Source organism: Cryptomeria japonica, chromosome 3, assembly GCF_030272615.1.
Source record: "Cryptomeria japonica chromosome 3, Sugi_1.0, whole genome shotgun sequence".
Lineage (NCBI taxonomy): Eukaryota > Viridiplantae > Streptophyta > Pinopsida > Cupressales > Cupressaceae > Cryptomeria > Cryptomeria japonica.
The window spans coordinates 43,289,086-43,306,370 of NC_081407.1; the positions used below are offsets into that span (position 1 = coordinate 43,289,086).

General features: G+C 36.7%; 1 protein-coding gene across 1 annotated transcript; it reads right to left on the reverse strand.

Moving 5' to 3' along the window:
- Positions 1 to 14,566: 14,566 nt before the first annotated feature.
- Positions 14,567 to 16,530, reverse strand: LOC131873947 (protein NRT1/ PTR FAMILY 4.6-like). Its single transcript, XM_059217129.1, has 2 exons — positions 16,494 to 16,530; positions 14,567 to 14,926 (listed from the first exon to the last, which is right to left on the reverse strand). The coding sequence occupies exons 1-2, from the start codon at positions 16,524 to 16,526 to the stop codon at positions 14,567 to 14,569; spliced, it is 393 nt and encodes a 130-aa protein (XP_059073112.1). The 5' UTR covers positions 16,527 to 16,530.
- Positions 16,531 to 17,285: the final 755 nt, after the last annotated feature.

The following is a 17,285-nucleotide window of genomic DNA, read 5'->3' on the forward strand; positions in this document are numbered from 1 at the left end:
TGAGGGGTGTGAGATTGAATAGGGTTGTGTCTAGTATTATCTAGGTACCCCAAGGTACCCTGCAGTTTTGTACTTTTTATTATTGTTGTCTATAGAAGTTGAATTACAATTGTACCTTTGTTTGAATCATTTTGATGGGGTTGTTTAGTTTATCCCATATCTCACGGTACTTGTCTTATTTCCCTCATGGTTGATTTAATGTACAAGAGCCCTAGGCCCTTTCATAACACATTTTTATCAATATCAAAAACTTTTTAGATTAAAAGAACTAATCAAATTAACACCTTTACTATCGATATCTAAATTGAATGCTTATTCTATAATTTAGATTGGCAAGTCATTTAATGGATTAGATGGTGTCTTTGCTCAAGATGGATGAATTATGGATTATAAGATCAAAGTTAAAAGATAATGTAAATAATTATGTTTATCATGAATTGAAGTTGGAAATAGTAGTTTGTGCCTTCAAATTGTGGAGGAATTCCCTATTAGGTAATCCTTTTGAACCTAAAACAAACCATAATAAATTTGTAATACTTATTAAATAAAAAAAAAATTAAATGCTTGCTAGAGAAAATGGAATTGTTGAGCAAATGTAAACACTTAAATTTGGTTAATTAATTTAATCAAATTTAATTTCCTTAAACACCTATAGTAATTAAATAATTAAATAATTAAAATTATTTAATTAGTTATAGCATCCTTTTTGGCTAAATTAATTTAATTAATCGAGCCATGTCCAATTAAATGATTAATTTTTTAATTAATTAATTCCCCTCTATCCTTCTTCTACTAAGTAAAACAATTCAATTATTTTATCTAGTTCGTGTCACCCTTTTCCTCATTTTATTTGAATATTATAATTCAAACAATCTAATTGAGTCACGTGTCTCCTAACCTTAACCCCTCATCTAACCCTTCATCTAGCCTAACCCACTAACTAACCTGGGTTCCTAACCAACTTTATCCTCCTAACCAACCCTATCCAAATCATGTGCACATAAACTCCGTATTTTAAGAAAAGAGGAAAAGAAACTAATTTTGGGTGGCTACCTCCCAAACTTGACATGTGTACATGTTTACACTTCTCATTTCCTAGATCATGACACTTCCCCTTCTCAAGGACACTTGTCACTCCTTCCATTGCCACTTGTCCTCGGGTGAAGAAAGTGGCACATTCTCAAACCTCCTCTCATCTCCATCAAATCCTACTTAATCCTCCTATTTTTCTTTGCAAATCATCCACTTTTTCACAATCACATCATCATAATGTTGTTTTAATTATTCATATCAAATCATCTTACATCCACCATTAGCTTAGTATATTGCATTTTGCAAAACCATGAAGCCTCTTCAAGAACCCCTGGAAATGTAAATTGAGCACACATCAAACCGAAGGACAATCGAATCAAGGAAATTGAGTTTGCACTTGTGATTGTTTTCATTGTTTGTTTAGTTTTATTTCCTTTTAGCGTCCTAATATTGAGTGTGGTTGAATTTTGTGCTTGCTTAGGTTGTTTAGTTTTGTCATTTCAATCATTTTATTTAGCACATAATTTTCCGCTCGCATTTTTGGCATGCCCGGTGGGACCCACTTCATAGGTCATTTTTCACCTTTTTTGTTGTTTTAGTGTGTTATTTTGTAAATTTTGGACACTTGCAAGCAAAAATGTGGGAGCACAAGTCGATTTCCACTTTGGCGAAAGTTAGTTTTAGCCCTAGGTCATCTTGGAGAAACGACGGGTTTTCTCTCTTAAACGACGAGATTGACACCGAAAACAGCGAGAACGCATTCCCATTGCCATACAAATGGTATAATTCCTAGTTTTTACTCTCGGGTTTTTTCTTCCTTGTTTTTGTCATTATTAACAATGAAACAGTGGGATTGACAATAGAAATAGTGGGATTGACAGTAGTAATGGCGTGTTTGAGGGTAGAAATAGCAGGTTTGCGTATCTACCTGTGTTTTTTCTGATGTATGTTTGCTATTAAATTTTTATATACCAGTAAAGTGGTGGGTTTGAACTATAAATTAACAAATTTGCAGGTAGATAGTTAAAACAACGGGAATGCTTTGTTTTTCTTTTTTGTACCTTTTTTTCCCGAATGTTAATTTTGTTTTATTTGGAATAATCTGCTAACTTGTCTTTGTTTTCTTGTTTCTTACTAACATTTGTACAGACTAAATCGTAGAAGACCCCAAAAACCTAAACAACTAATGTGTTTGTTGTAGGACCACCAAAAAGGGGTGCGCTTGAAAATAAAGTCTTTTGGGTTAAAATGAACAATGTATCTTCTTTCTAGTTAGAAAACACTTCAATTTTCTTAAGGGAATTAATCATCGTTTTTTCATGTCTTTATTGTTTCGATTAAATTCATAAGATAGCATATAGGTATCCTCTCCCCTCGCGCATATGGGTGACCTTGGGTGTAAGAAAACATGTACTATCTTATTAGCGAGACTGCCTCTTGGTGCTCTACGTTAGCTAGAGGGAATGACTCAAAGTGATACTCTCAATTTGGTCCACTATATAAATGTGCTAGGGTGAAAATCCGAGTCTTCTTGGTGGAAAACGTATCTTGATGATTCCCCCAGTATCCACATTTGTGTGAGATATGTAAAAATCGTCTCACGAGGACTAGGATAGGCTCTTAAGTGAGTCATCATCGAATGGATAGCCACTGACTCCCCGAATTACAACTAGACACCTTTGTTATAATGGCCAAAAACCCATACTATGTGGTTCAGGGAGTGCAGATAGTACCCCAGAGATTCTCTTCATGTACCCTTTGTAATGAGATGGAAATTCCTCGTAGATTTTTGAATCTTAAAGGTAAGAGAGAAGGTGTGTTGTGGAGGGGAGCGAGCACCACCTAATCTCTATCTATATGTTGCATTTGAGGTATTCTATTGTAAGAGCTTCTCAAAGTATTATCTTTGTTTCCAAGCCTAAGTTGCCAAGTTCTGATTTATCTTCATGTTCGTACCAATAAAATGTTATTGCTTGGGCTAATCTAGGCACTCATCTTTCAGTTTTGATTAAGTAAAAATAGGTTTTTGAAAGGAACCTGAACCTTTTACATATCAGGAAATAGATAAAGCATTAAAGCAGAATAGAACTGTGCCTGATCACCTTAACAAAAAACAGATCCCATCCCAACCAAAAAGGGATCTCAAAACACAGAGAGCTGCATAAAGACAACAAAAGGAAATCAAAAGGACAACATAAAGACAAGGACAAAGACCGAGACAACTAAATATTTTTCATTATATATTTTGTGTGAACCACCATCTGCTTCATGTTGTCCACAGAGGTCTTCAAATCATCCAGCTCACGTCCCTTGATATCACCTTGATTCCTAGTGTTGGCCTTGGTTTTCTTCTCATGACCTTTTTTCTCCATTTGGTCCTTGTCGCCCTCTTTTTCTTTAATGTTATCAAATCTGTTGATCAGTATATTCATATTGTCCACAGAGGCTTTAAGAATCTGGAAATTATGTTCCACAATCCTCTTCACAGTTAATTCCATCTTGTCAACTCTATTGACCAGATTTTTCATGGTAGTTTCCATCCCATTCGCCTCTCTATTCCCTTCCATTTCCTTAACCTTCTTTTTAGTTTCAAGAATTTTACCAACCATGGCTTCAATAGCTTTAGCATTGTTGATCACAACCACTAATTATTTGAAATTTTCAGAAAGATGCTTCTCGCCTATTGTTACATTTTTTATAACATTGATATCATTCTTTAGGTTGCTGATATCATTTACAATTTTACTGATAATATGACAAAATCACTTAATACTATCATTATCCCCATGACAATCACTAGGATTTCCCCTTTGATTCTCTTGGCCCTCATTCTGCAGTCCTTGAGTACTCGTATCCTCACCATAACCCACATCCGGAATCTCCTCCTCCACCTTACCCTTCACATTGTCATTTTTTTCCTCCTTTGCATCCTCATCAGACACTATTAAAACCTGTTTTTTAGCCTTGTTAGTTCCCATGCTGGTATTCTTGTTCCTCTGGGTTTTTTTTCCCAATCCCTTACCTTTCTTACTTTTGATGAATTTTTCCTCAAAGGACTCATCCTCGGAGTTCGAGATATCAGAATCAACCACAACCCTCTTTCTTTTCCCCTTATTTCTCCCCTTTTTGCTAAGATCCTCTGATTCTCCTTCAATTTCTGAATCAAAGTTGAAACCACTATCCTCACTTTCCATGTCATCATCCCTGGTTTTTTTACCTCTAATTGGTTTCTCTATGGTTTTTCCTTTCAACAACTTGTAAAATAAAACCATAAGACCCTGATGAAGAGCATAGTCCCCCCGAGGGTCTTGCTGCATTTATTTAATGGTGTGATCCATGGAACAAGCTAAATAATAGGGTAGGCTTACCTTTTCACCATGGCAGAAGTGGTTGAGCAACACGAAATGGTGCCTGCAAGCCCTCATAAATCTTCCATCCAACGTTATGTAGGTAATGGTAGAAAACAACACGAACCTCCATGGCCTACAAATGCGCTTGGGGGAGTGGTAGGAGTTGTCCACTTTCACCATTTTCTTCTTTTCTCCATCCATGATAGGAAATTTGTTCGATGCCTTATCAGAGACACTACGATCTCTATAGAACTTAATACCAGCTTTCACCATCCCCGTGGCTTCTGCAATGATGTCTTCATCCACATTCATCATCTGGGTGCCCACAAGAACTTTGTCATTCTTCCAATTCTTTATAAAATGCTTGGTAATTGTTGGGTCTTTACCACAAAGCCTCTCCATGAAAACCCTTAAGCCCCCCTCTTGCAGAATCTCCCAAACCTCTATGTTCTTCTTCCAATCCCAACATGAGGTTGGTTCAAATATCTTTTTGTTCCCTCCCATTTTTCCTTCAAGATCACTAGAATTCCTAATCTCTGCTCTAAAATTTATTCTCTGGTTTCTATTCTTGCTCTGAAAAACAACCCAAAATCCATGCCGAGTTAATTTGATAAGACTATTAAATAAATGCTTATCACTGCCATTGTGAACCTTCATCAAAAAAGGGGAAAAATCATGAGGAGTTATGATTGATGATGCCACGTTGTATCATCTGAATTTGGTCCAGTTCGAGCAAGGATTTCGCCTCACACGCAAGTTCACTCTCCCCATTAATAGTAATGATTTTATCTGATCAGCGGGCCAAGTTGGTTGCCCAGTCAACACATGAGTTAGCTTCCCTATAAACATGTGTGAAGACACACATATCGAAGGTTTCACTTATTTTCTTCGCTGCTTTAATAGCATTGTTTACAGACCATGAGGGCAGGAACACCTTATTCAAATAGTTTATAATATTCAATGAGTCACCTTCACACCATACTCTGGTACAATTGGCTTCCTTTGCTAGCACCATCCCATGGTAAGCCGCCATGGCCTCAGCAACATGATTAGTTTGACTGCCAATAGGAATACATTTAATGGATTTGCATTTTCCCCATTCATCCATTAAAACCACTCCATACCCCGAATTGCTAGAGTTACCCTTTGAGGCACCATCAAAGTTGATTTTCATCCAGCCATGCAGAGGGCTTTCCCATTTCACACCTCCTCTAGGATTAGCCTGAAAGATGTCTCTTCCCTTTAATCTCCAATTCTTGAAAATGATATGATCATCCTGATCTTTGGGGTTGGCTTTTCCACCCATGATGTTGATATTCTCCACTACATTTCATTTGATTTTTTCAAAAATTACTTGAGCCTTAGATGCCTTCTCTCTGAACACTCTTTCATTTCTCTCTTTCCATATTCCCCAACAAATATGAGGTAAAGCCAATTTCCATAACAAAATTATAGACTTATTCCTTGAGGGATGATGCCAAGAATTAAAAACCTCTTGGATAGATTCCGGAAAGACCCAAATGATATTGAAGTAGTCCATACATCTAGCCCAAACATCAACAAAGAAGGGACAATGGATGAACAAGTGGTCAATGGTTTCCTCATTCTGCATGCAAAGAAGACAAACACTAGGCATACAAAATCCTCTAACTTTAAGGTTATCAATAGTCAAAATTTTATTTTGAAGGGCAGTCCAGAAAAAAATATTTATTTTGGGAATTAGGCCTTTCACCCAAGCCTTAGCCCAGCAAGGACTCTCCAAGTTCAAAAACTGCTAATTATAGATAGATGCAACAAAAAATTTACCATTTGCAGTGAGTTTCCAAATTAACTGATCATCATCATCACCACCACCATAAAGTTCATAATTTTGTTCAAATTACCAAAGTAGGGGTCAACTGTGGACAAATCCTTCCACTATCCATCATTCCAGTAGTCACCCACCATAGTGCCATATTTTTCCTTATACTGATTCTGAAATTTTCTCCAATCAGGATTATCACTCAACGAGGAATCAAGCAACCAAGAATCTTCCCAGAATTTAATGGAATTACCTTTCCCCACCTTCCATTTCACACCTTTGGCAATCAGATCTCTAGTTCTAGTAATATTTTTCCAGATATTAGAGCCAATCGGGATATCTTCAGCATTGAGGAAACTATGAAGGGTAGGAAATTGTATTTTATACTTGTTGTCCCATATTAGTTTCCATTCTCCCTGAGTGTTATAACCTCTCCATATCTACTTAGCCATGAGAAACTCATTCATGTCTCTGATTCTCCTAAGGCCAAGACCTCCCTTTTTTATAGGTTTACAAACCTTATCCCATACAATCAGATTCATTCTCTTCTTCTCCTCAACCCCAGTCCACAGAAAAGTTCTTTGAATTTTTTCAATAGCCTCCGCAAACTTGGCTGGAATTCTAAATAGGCTGATGGCATAGAGAGGAATACTCTGAAGAGTGGATTTCAAAAGCTGGACCTTACCAGCTTGGCTGAGTAGAGAGCCTTTCCAACTAGCTAATTTCCTATGAAATTTTTCCACAAGAGCTCCCCAAAAGGTATCCGGAGGGACTTGACATAAAGGAAGCCCAAGATAGGAAGTAGGAAGATTCCCCAATTGATAACCCAAAATGTTACTAATTTTTATTTGTCTCCTTTCCGAAGTATTGATGAAATAGACAAAGCTCTTTAGACCAATTTATTAATTGACCGATAGCTGTCCCATAACTGTCCAGTGCTTTCTTTAAGATCCTAGAGTCTCTCACTGAAGCATTCCCCATAATAATAGAGTCATCCACAAATTGCTGATGGGAGCAAACTTGGTCCGCCGAAGAAGGTTTCAGCCCACAAAACTCCCCCTTCTCAACAAGATTACCAATTAATCTTCCCAAACATTCCGCCATGATAATGAAAAGAACTGGGGATAGAGGATCCCCTGTCTGAGACCCCTTGAGGATTTGAAAAAAGAGGAAGGAGATCCATTGATTAACACAAAAAAAGAAGCAGAAGAAACCAATTGCAAAATAAGACTAATACTTCTAGAGCAAAACCCAAAAGTCGAGAGAACATCCATCGTAAATCCCCAATCCACTCTATCATAGGCTTTAGATAAGTCAAGCTTCAAAATATAGCCCTCTTTTTTAGCACTAGAGAGAGAGTGAATATTTTCATGAACTGAAATGACCGAATCCAAAATTTGTCTCCCAGGGACAAAGCCACTTTGTTGGGGATAAATGATAGATGGGAGCAGAGTCAAGATTCTAAAGGTCAAAACCTTAGAGATAATCTTGTACAAAGAGTTACATAGGTTGATAGGTCTAAAAAGATCCATAGAATCAACACCCATCTTTTTGGGAATAAGGGCAATGAAAGTACCATTCAGTGCTTTCAAGATTCTTCTAGCACCAAAGAATTCTTTCACAACACTGGAAACATCACCTCCAACAATATGCCAATACATCTGAAAAAAGAACATGGGGAAACCATCCAAGCTCGGGGCCTTGTAACCTTCAAAGGAACTGACAACTTGCAAAATCTCATAATTGGATGGAATAGCAGTGAGATATGAATTCTGATCCGCATCCAAGATAGAGGGGATATAGTCCGTAAGGTTCTTTTGAGCTGCAAGTCCGAGTTTTGATCCTTAGTCAAGAGGTTGGAGAAAAACTCCAGGGTTGTCCTCCTCATAGACTCTTCATCTTCAACAGTTCTGCATTGACTTTAAGTTGAGATATCCTATTGATGGCCTTTTGTTTCAAGGTGGACATATGAAAGTATTTGGTGTTTCTATCTCCTTCCTTCAGCGAGGTATTTCTTGACCTCTGTTTCTAGAAAGTTTCTTCTTTTGTTGTTATGTCATGATATTTCATGAGAATCTCGTCTTCAACTTCTCTAGAGACCTTGGTATAGCCACTATTTTGAATCTCATCCTAAACATCTTTCAGATCTAAGAGAATGGTGGCTTTGGAAGCAAAGATATTCCCAAAAAATTCCTTATTCCATCTTTTAGCATTATCTTTCACAAATTTCAACTTTTTGACCACCTTATACATAGCATTTCCTTCAATACTTATCTGCCACCATTCCTTGATCTTGCTTTCCATATCCAGGTGTTTTGTCCACATTCTCTCAAATCTAAAAGGGAAATGTCTTCTTCCCTTCTTGGTATCAACCGTAAAGGATATAGGATAATGATACGACCCTGCCCTGATATGAGCTAATAAAGAATATAAATGAGAATTAAACCAATCCAGAGAGATTAAATCTTTGTCGAGCCTGACCTGAATTAAGTCTTCACCACTCCTTCTATTAGTCTAAGTATATTTTACCCCTTGCAAATCCAGATCATGCAGAGAATTATTATTGATGAACTCCATCAAATCCAATCTATTGTCCAGATTGGTTTGGCTCCCTCCCTTTTTCTCGGTTTCTCTAAAAGGGGTGTTGAAATCCCCCATAATAATCCAGCTATCTTTAACAAACTTACTTCTAATTGAGGATAAGCTTTTCCATAAATCACTTCTACTAGTCTTGGTGTTTGGGGCATACACATTAGTTAAGACCCAACAATTACCCTCTTTCAGATGCTTAAATCTTATGCAAGCAAAATTGTTGTCTTGAATCAACACTTCTCCTTTTACATTATTTTTATTCCAGAAAGTAGCAATACCTCCTGATGCCCCTTCTGAACTACCACCACTAACTCCTCTGTTACTAAATATTTTCAAACATTCAACCTTATCCTTAGGCATTTTGGTTTCCTGAATCAAAAAAATATCTGGATTTTTGTCTCTAATCATACTTTTTATTAAATCATGTTTGTGAGGATTATTCAATCCTCGAATGTTCTAGGAAATAATGTTCATGGCTTTTTAGAAATACCTGCCTCAAATATGGTTCTTTGAGTCTCGCCTGCTAGATTCTTGCTTGCTTCCATGGTCCTCTTCTTTGCATTTGAATATCTTCTAGGTGATGTGTGTTGAGCTCCCACATCCCCTAGTCTACTTCTGGTATTTCTGGTGGCTGTATTATTGTTGTTGCTATTGTTATTCTTGTTTTTGTTCTTGTTCTTATATTTATCCTCCATTACTTCTTCTTCCTCCTGCTTAGTCCCACTCTTACCCAAATCCTTTTTTATATCTTCTTCATCTCCCCATCTTGGTTCTTTTTCCTCCAGGAACATCAATTTGACCTGAGACGGGGAGGCCAATGATATCTCCGAGAGCCCTTGCTCAAAGATATTGTCCTGTTGTGCATCTTGGATCCAACTTGCTCCATTTTCTGACTCGGTTACCTTTCATACTGAGTTAAAATTGTCTCCCTCTTCCTTATTATCTTTGGATAGACTATCTCCCTTATCCATCTGACTACTATCATGTGTCTCACTCTAAGCTAAATTTTGTTTTGTCATGTCCTTTTGGTTGTTTTGACTGTTGACTAGTGACTTTCTTTCTCCATCATTAGAATCCTTTCCACTGTTCTCCTGCTCCTTTTCCTGCTAGGAGATCTTATAATTCTCTCCTTTCTTCGTTTCATTTCTCGATTCCCTGACTAATACCTCCTTCATCCTTCCTACCTGAGACTGTTTCTCCTGATCCAAACAATCAGAAGGAAAAACTTTCAAAGAGTTATTCACCTTTTTCCAAACTTTAGTTTGAGTTTGAGATTTGGTTATATTGCTTGGGCATTTTTTGGCCTAGTGCCCTACTTTCTTACATTGAAAGCGAGAAAAAGGGATTGATTCATAAACTATGTTCTGCATCCATTTACCAAGTTTAGATTTTATCTCTATTTCCTCTAGCATATCCGTCTCAGGCCCAATCCCTACACAAATTCTAGCATAAATAAGTCTTCTTTTGGATGTTGTGACTGAATCAATGGTGAGAAGCTTCCCAAAAGCATTGGCTATCCCAATAAATACATCTTCCTCCCTATATTCCATAGGAAACCCAGGTAGATTTATCCAGACCGGAACTTGGATCACAAACTTATCATCCATCCCCGCATTAGGGTACCATTTATGGATATACATTAGATATTTACCTATCACCCAGGTGGCATTATGGAGGATTTATTTGTGTTCCTCACATGAAAAATAAAAGGAAAGACATCCTTTCCTCATAGCAACCACATCAACCTGACCTTTCAAGTTCCATTTTCTCTTGACAAATCCCCAAACTCTCTCAATGTTAGGTCTTGCCCGAAATAATTTACCTATCAGAGTATTTTCCATCTGAGCAATATTTTGATCTATAATATGATCCGGAATGGAAATGGCGAACTTTCCCTGAGAAGCATTGGAAGTATTTTTAATTGGAGGCAAGGAAGACTTACCTTTGGGTTTGATACCAAATAGCGAGGACAATTTTGGGTCAGACCATTCCCCTTCTCCTCTCCGCTCATTGTAAACCCCGTATCTGAGGGCATACCCTCATCTTTTAGTTGAGTTAGACACTTTGCTTGTATTTTTTGCATGTTTTTTGTGTCACAATCTTTTGCCAAAAAGTCAAGTCCCAAAATTATCGAAAAAACAAGTTCGCAGTCCAAAATATCAATATTTTCACTCAGTCCAATCAGAAACCACAGGTTATCTCTCATGGAGTTCCACGAGATTGCATATTGAAACAATGTGAATGCCATTTATTTGAGTCAATCATACAATTTAGAAATAGTGGGAATGTTGTTTTTCCTCGGTCAGTTTGTCAAAACCTCGAAAGTAGCAGGATTGCACCCTATAACGATGAGAACATTGTTGTTCTCTCAATCATTTTCCCAGTCTCATAATAGTGATTTGTCACCTAGAAACAATGGGAACATTGTTTCACAGTTGTCAGTTTGCTAGTCTGTCATATATTGCGGGTTCGCTGTCACGGACCGCAGGATCACCATCTGAAACATCATGTTTGCATCCAGAAGTGGAGGGAATGCCATTTGCCCTATTATTCTGCCCATTTTTTCTCAATTTTGGGTCTATTTATCTAGTCCAACGGGTTTTCTACTTACCCAACAAGGTTTTATTCCATTTGCGTCATTATTATCATCTACCAAAGTCTCAATTTGCATCGTTATATATATCATCCCAAGTTTTGAGTCATCACCTTGATTGTCATCATCTCAATTCTTGTATTGTCATCATTCTCCATCATCACCGCTCGTCTCCCAATTTGTGTCATCATTGCATCTTTCCTAAGTCAAGGATCAATATTTCAGTCAAACCTATCTTTTAGTCAATCCAATTGAGTTGTCAATTAGTCTATCCAACGTTAAATGAGTCTTGAATCGATTGTCAAATATAGCTAGATCGAGTCCATCTTCAGTGCCAATCAATTTGGTTGGTCACCTAATCAAATCAATCAATCACTTTATCAATCAATTGATTAGTCATTCATCTAATTCATCATCAAATTGATCAATCAGTCGAGTCAAAAATCAATCCTTCTTCCATATTTTGGTCTTGCATCCAAAAATTATAATATAGTCTACATCTTTGGCGACCTTTATCACTAGGCTCTTTGACTATATTGTGTTTGTAGACAAATAAATTTATCCACTTAATTAAATAAATATTTAGTATTTATTTGATTATTTAACCATTAATCAATAATTAATTAAATTAATATTTAATTAATTCATCTTAACCCTCTTCTACTATTAATTAAATAAATTATTCAATTTATTTGATTTAATTCACTTAACCAAATTCAGACCATTAATTAAATAAATAAATCATATTTGTTTAATTAAATCTTCTCTCACATTTAAATAAATATTTATTTAAATCCCCCAAAATCCCATCTCTCACATTTAAATAAATTAACATTTATTTAAATCACCTTTATCCTCCACCCACTTGCATTTTCCTACAAATGCAAGTTGCACAACTAGTTTAAATAAATAAATAATTTATTTAAAATCCTATTTATCCTCACCACTTGAAACCTTTAATGGTTTCCCTTAAAGTCTTCAAACTAAATGGCTTCCTTCTAGAGTCTTCTCAAGCCTTTAATGATTTCCCTTAAAGTCTTCAAACTCAATGGCTTCCTTCTAGAGTCTTCTTAAGCCTTTAATGGTTTCCCTTAAAGTCACTAGTACATTTGGGTCAAAATTTCGACGGCAAATCGTCACAATTCTGACACAATTTCGTCACACTACTGACAAAAAAAGTCATCAAAAACTGTGTCGGAAGTTCTGACTATCCTTGTGGTCGTCGCAATTGCGACATCGCCTCCAACCTTTCCGACAGCTGCCATGGATGCTCATACCCCGAAAGAATACCGTCGCGATCTCGGCCTACCGTCGACATTCTGATTCCAAAGGATAAAATTCTGACAAATGAGTGTCGTCGGATGCACAACATCCTCGTCGGAACTCTCCTGGAGGCCGTTGTAATGACGATGGCCTCCACAAGAGTTCCGACGAGGATGTTGTGCATCCGACGGCACTTCTCTGTCGGAATTTTATCCTTTGGAGTCAGAATTCCGACAATAGGTCGATTTTTTGGAAAATTTTTTTTTATAGAAAAAGATTGACATTGGTATCTCTCTTCTATCTCTCTTCTCTATCCCTCTCTACTATCTCTCTTCTCTCTCCCCTCTCTTGGTCTCTTTCTCCATCCCTCTCTACTTCTCTTTCTCTACCCTCTCCAGGTCATTATCTCTTCCTCCCACCCTCTCTCTCTCTCTCTCACCTCTATAGGTCTCACCTTCCATTCCTCCATCATTACCCATGTTGTCAAGTTGCAAGATATTTCCCAAAGTACTTGGTTGCTAGGGTTGATTTTCTTAAGTGTTGGAGTCAGAGTTAGATGAGACCTGCATGATTAAGCTGTATTAAGTGATCAAGTCACCAAGATCTCAATTGTAAACATGACTTGGTTCTAGGGTTTTAGGGTATAGCATAGGTCAAGATTGAGGTATGGTGGTCAAGAATTACCTTCCAATGACAAAAGCCATCCAAATGATGAAGAATAAAGGCGATGAACTCATAGAAGTTTGGAGGAGATAATTTGACTAAGTTAAAATTTTGTTTAAGTCATGGTCATGATACTAGCTTGCTCATCAAGAGCAATTTGTGCGAATGAACCCTAGAAATGTGCCCATGCTAGAGAAGCAAGAATTCCAATAAAACCTAAGGTAATGCTAGTAAGGGGTCAAAATTAAATAATTAGGGTACAAAAAACAAAATTTGGCTAAGTCGAGATGTTGCTCAAGGATGACCTAAATCATGGAGTGTAAATCAATCATGAAACATGACCCAAGCAACGTAAGTCCCCCTTGTGATTCTAGCAGATATCACATCACAATCATTGAGTCTATTTGCAATATAAAGTCAAGACCTAACTATTGGAATCTTGGAGTCATCCCATTTGATCACGTAGTTTAGCACTTGGGAGGATTTTGTTCAAGAGAGGATAGAATACTTATTATTTTATTTTGTGTTGCATAGTGCATAAAAAACACATCAACAGAAACCATTGAAAGGTTTGGTTAAAGCCTTCGAATCACAATCTCTACGAGAAGCTATCAAGAGTGCCCAGAATTTGGAAACTTTAGTATCCAAGAACATAATTCATAAGGCACCACTTTTAGAGCAAGCAAAGAAGCCTATCAATGTAATATTTTATTTACCTTGGATATGTTTTATCCTAAGTGTGATATTCCACTTTTAAAAAGCTTAATTAGGTAATATTTTTACTTAGGTAGATTAAGATAATGAGTTGCACATTCTCCTTCTTTGATTGAGATTCTACTTTTTCCTTGTCACAAATTTGGAAACTTGGATAAGCAATTTCTTTTTTTGGTTTTCTACCTCTTCATGATCCTCATGGATTTGGAATCTTGGAAGCTATATATTGTAGGTTTTTCCTCGATTAACATATCAAATGAAACTATTGTGAGCTTTCATATCTTAACATACCAAGGGCTTAAGTTTGGGGACGACAGGGGGATGACGAAGGGGGCGGGGTGGGATGCAAATATATATACAACTTAAAAAATTAATTATAAAAGGATGTGTATAGAATAAGTATAACAACTGTAAATAAAACTTTGCCACACTATGTAGATTTTACAATAAACATTAAAAATATGTCAATGATTGCAGAAAGAAGGTTTTTTAGAAAAGTGGCTAATAATTAAAGCTTGATGAAAGCATAAATCCATTATTGTACATTATGAAATGCCATCATGCAAACAAACTATTATTTGATCTGAGACAACGAGTTAATTTTGCATATAGTGTATATGATAGAAAGAAAGCTAATACAAGTGCAATGCTTATGCTGTACAAAAACCAGTTGAAGAAATTTGATATTAGCTTTCTCTCTTTTCCATCATTCTCATTGAATTGTTCTACCCCATGAATAGGCAAAGAGCCCTTAATGCCTCCAACACCAAGAGCCATGACATACAGACCAGTGTAGAGTATTATAGTTTGTCCACCTTCCACCTGCTTGCAAATCCCAGCTTTGTATGCACTTCCCATGTCACATGCCGGAGGCTTTAGTGAAGGAAAATGTGCTTGTACTGTTAATAACACCCAACCCTACATATTTCATGAACATCAGAATCTAAGCAAGTCGGGAAGAATTTTTGTAAACTCTTGGAAATAACGGTATTGCAAGTTGAATTCCACTCTCATTTCTGAGCATAAAACAATAGGTTCTATGTTATCACATTCTTTTATTTGTTCAGGGTTGATTAATTACAACAAAAACATAGGTTCTATATGATCCTAGTTTTCTATTGTACAGAACAAATTGCTTATAGTTGTTTATTTTCTTGGTCCTTAGAGCTTAGTTTACATATTTGCATGCTAGCAGGAAAGGTTTAAACATGGGATGTCAGACGGCTGTTCACTCAAATTATTGAAATTATTTGTCTTATAAGTGAAATCCAGTGTTTGCTTTTGGATAGTTCTATAATGACGTTAGTAAATTATTTGATTGCTTTGAAGGGTACCTCTGGAGACGAGGAGTTCCGCTGGTTTGTTTGCCAACTTTGCCTATTCATAACAATGTGCAAAAGTTATGTCAATGCTTAGCACTGATACTGTTCTAATATTATATAACCTCCTGCTGGTCACTCCCTTCTTTTGCATTCCTTTGATCACAAGGAGTGAGCGTTCTTCTATCTCTAGTCCCCTAATGCCAAAGTGGAGGGCTAAAGCTTAATAATGCGAAGGGCTTTACATTCACTATCCATAATGAGTCCTCCACTTCCTGCAATACTTGGGTTGTCCTTTGGAGCAATGTCAAAATTGAATTTGAATCTGCCTTTCTGTTGTGGAACACATTTTCTATAGGCTTCTACCATGGATCCATTTATTAGGGGAATTAATGATCTCAGGATTTGAATGTCTATCTTATGATTTGGATAGGATTTAAGACTTTTAACTATCGAATGCTTGGCAAGAGGTCAAGGCATTTTAGTTACAGTGTTTCTCAAGCTTCTCTAGAGAGAGTTTTACCTTACATGTTTGTGTGCTTTTGTTAAGATATCAATGGTAGTAAGTAGCGTAGTATAAGAATTTGTAGGTCAATGAGGTTTCTTGAGATAAGAAAGAATTGACCTCGTAAGAACACACTAACATAGAAGGACAAGAAAATGTCTACATCTAATCTTTGTTATTAAAAAGGCATAATAGAAACTATCATTAAACTTGACTAAAAGATTGAATCAAACTAAAATGAATTAAAATGGAAAAGATGGGGTAAGATAATAATCTGAAGAGAACAATATAATAATCTGAAGAGAATAGTATGCATAGTTAAGGCTTTGGCCATGTCAATGTTAAAAAAAAAAATTCATAAAATTCATAATAATGGTTTCAACTAAAAAAACAACCACGAACCATAATCGTCTTCAGTATGTCTCTGTATTTTGTTGACAATCGGACATAACAGACAAAGTCACAAAAGCAAAACCGAGCTTCTTCTATTTGCAAGGAACTTCGCTATCTGCAACCATTCTTTAGTTAAAGAACATTAAAAGGTAAGTATAATAACACATAGTACTAAAAATAAGTTTTTGAGTCTATTTTGAAGATGTCAACCAAATTGAGAAACACGTAAATTATAGATCACAAATTCAACATTTTTCTGAATGCTTACAGAGAACAAAAGCTGCAGCAAGGATTCTGCCATGTTTGGATTTATCCACAGGTTTGTTTCTTCAATCCACATATTCCTCTAGTTGGTGTGCTTCACGTCGTTCAAATTTTTATCAATAAAACGTTTTCATCAAGATAAAACCTGCAATCATGTTAGACAAGTATTGAAAGTATAATTCATAGAGCAACCATTTCAACTAGGTTTAGATAGCATATATTCATAACTATTTCAATTTTATGTGAACTACACAATATCTATAATGCATAATTGGAGTTAAACCATAGTAGGGCTTGGATGAGAAACATGATAGGGCACCCGAAGCTGTCCACATGCTAAGCCCAAGAGTGGATATACCATCCCTCTTGGCCCCATGTGGTAGTCCGCCATCCATATGAGGTGGTGTGCTTAGTGGGTAAACTTGTACCTGCCCTCCCTATCCATGCTACCTTATCCACCCTTCTATGATTGAGACCCCTTTAGTCACAATGGTAGAGGTTGATGGGGAAACCACAATAGGGTGTCCTAAGCATCCCTCCCTTCTAAGCCCAAGAGCAAGATACACCTTTGCCCCCCTTGGCCCACATGTGGCAGACACATCAGTCACCCACCATGGGGTAGTGTACTTAGAAGAGGACCTCGTCACAGTTTCCCCTCCTTGTATTCCCCTATTAACCCCCTCATGATTGATTGTAGCAATTTAAGAATCAGATATTCAATATTATTTCTCATATCCAATGTAGGGGAGGTTATGTATCAAGTATAATATTGCATTGCATATTATTATCTATGTCT

Coding starts and splice junctions, on each gene's coding strand:
- LOC131873947 (XM_059217129.1), bottom strand. CDS start 16,526: ATGGCAGAATCCTTGCTGCAGCTTTTGTTCTCT. Junction 14,927..16,493: donor TGCTGCAGCTTTTGTTCTCT/GTAAGCATTCAG, acceptor TGAAATATGTAG/GGTTGGGTGTTATTAACAGT.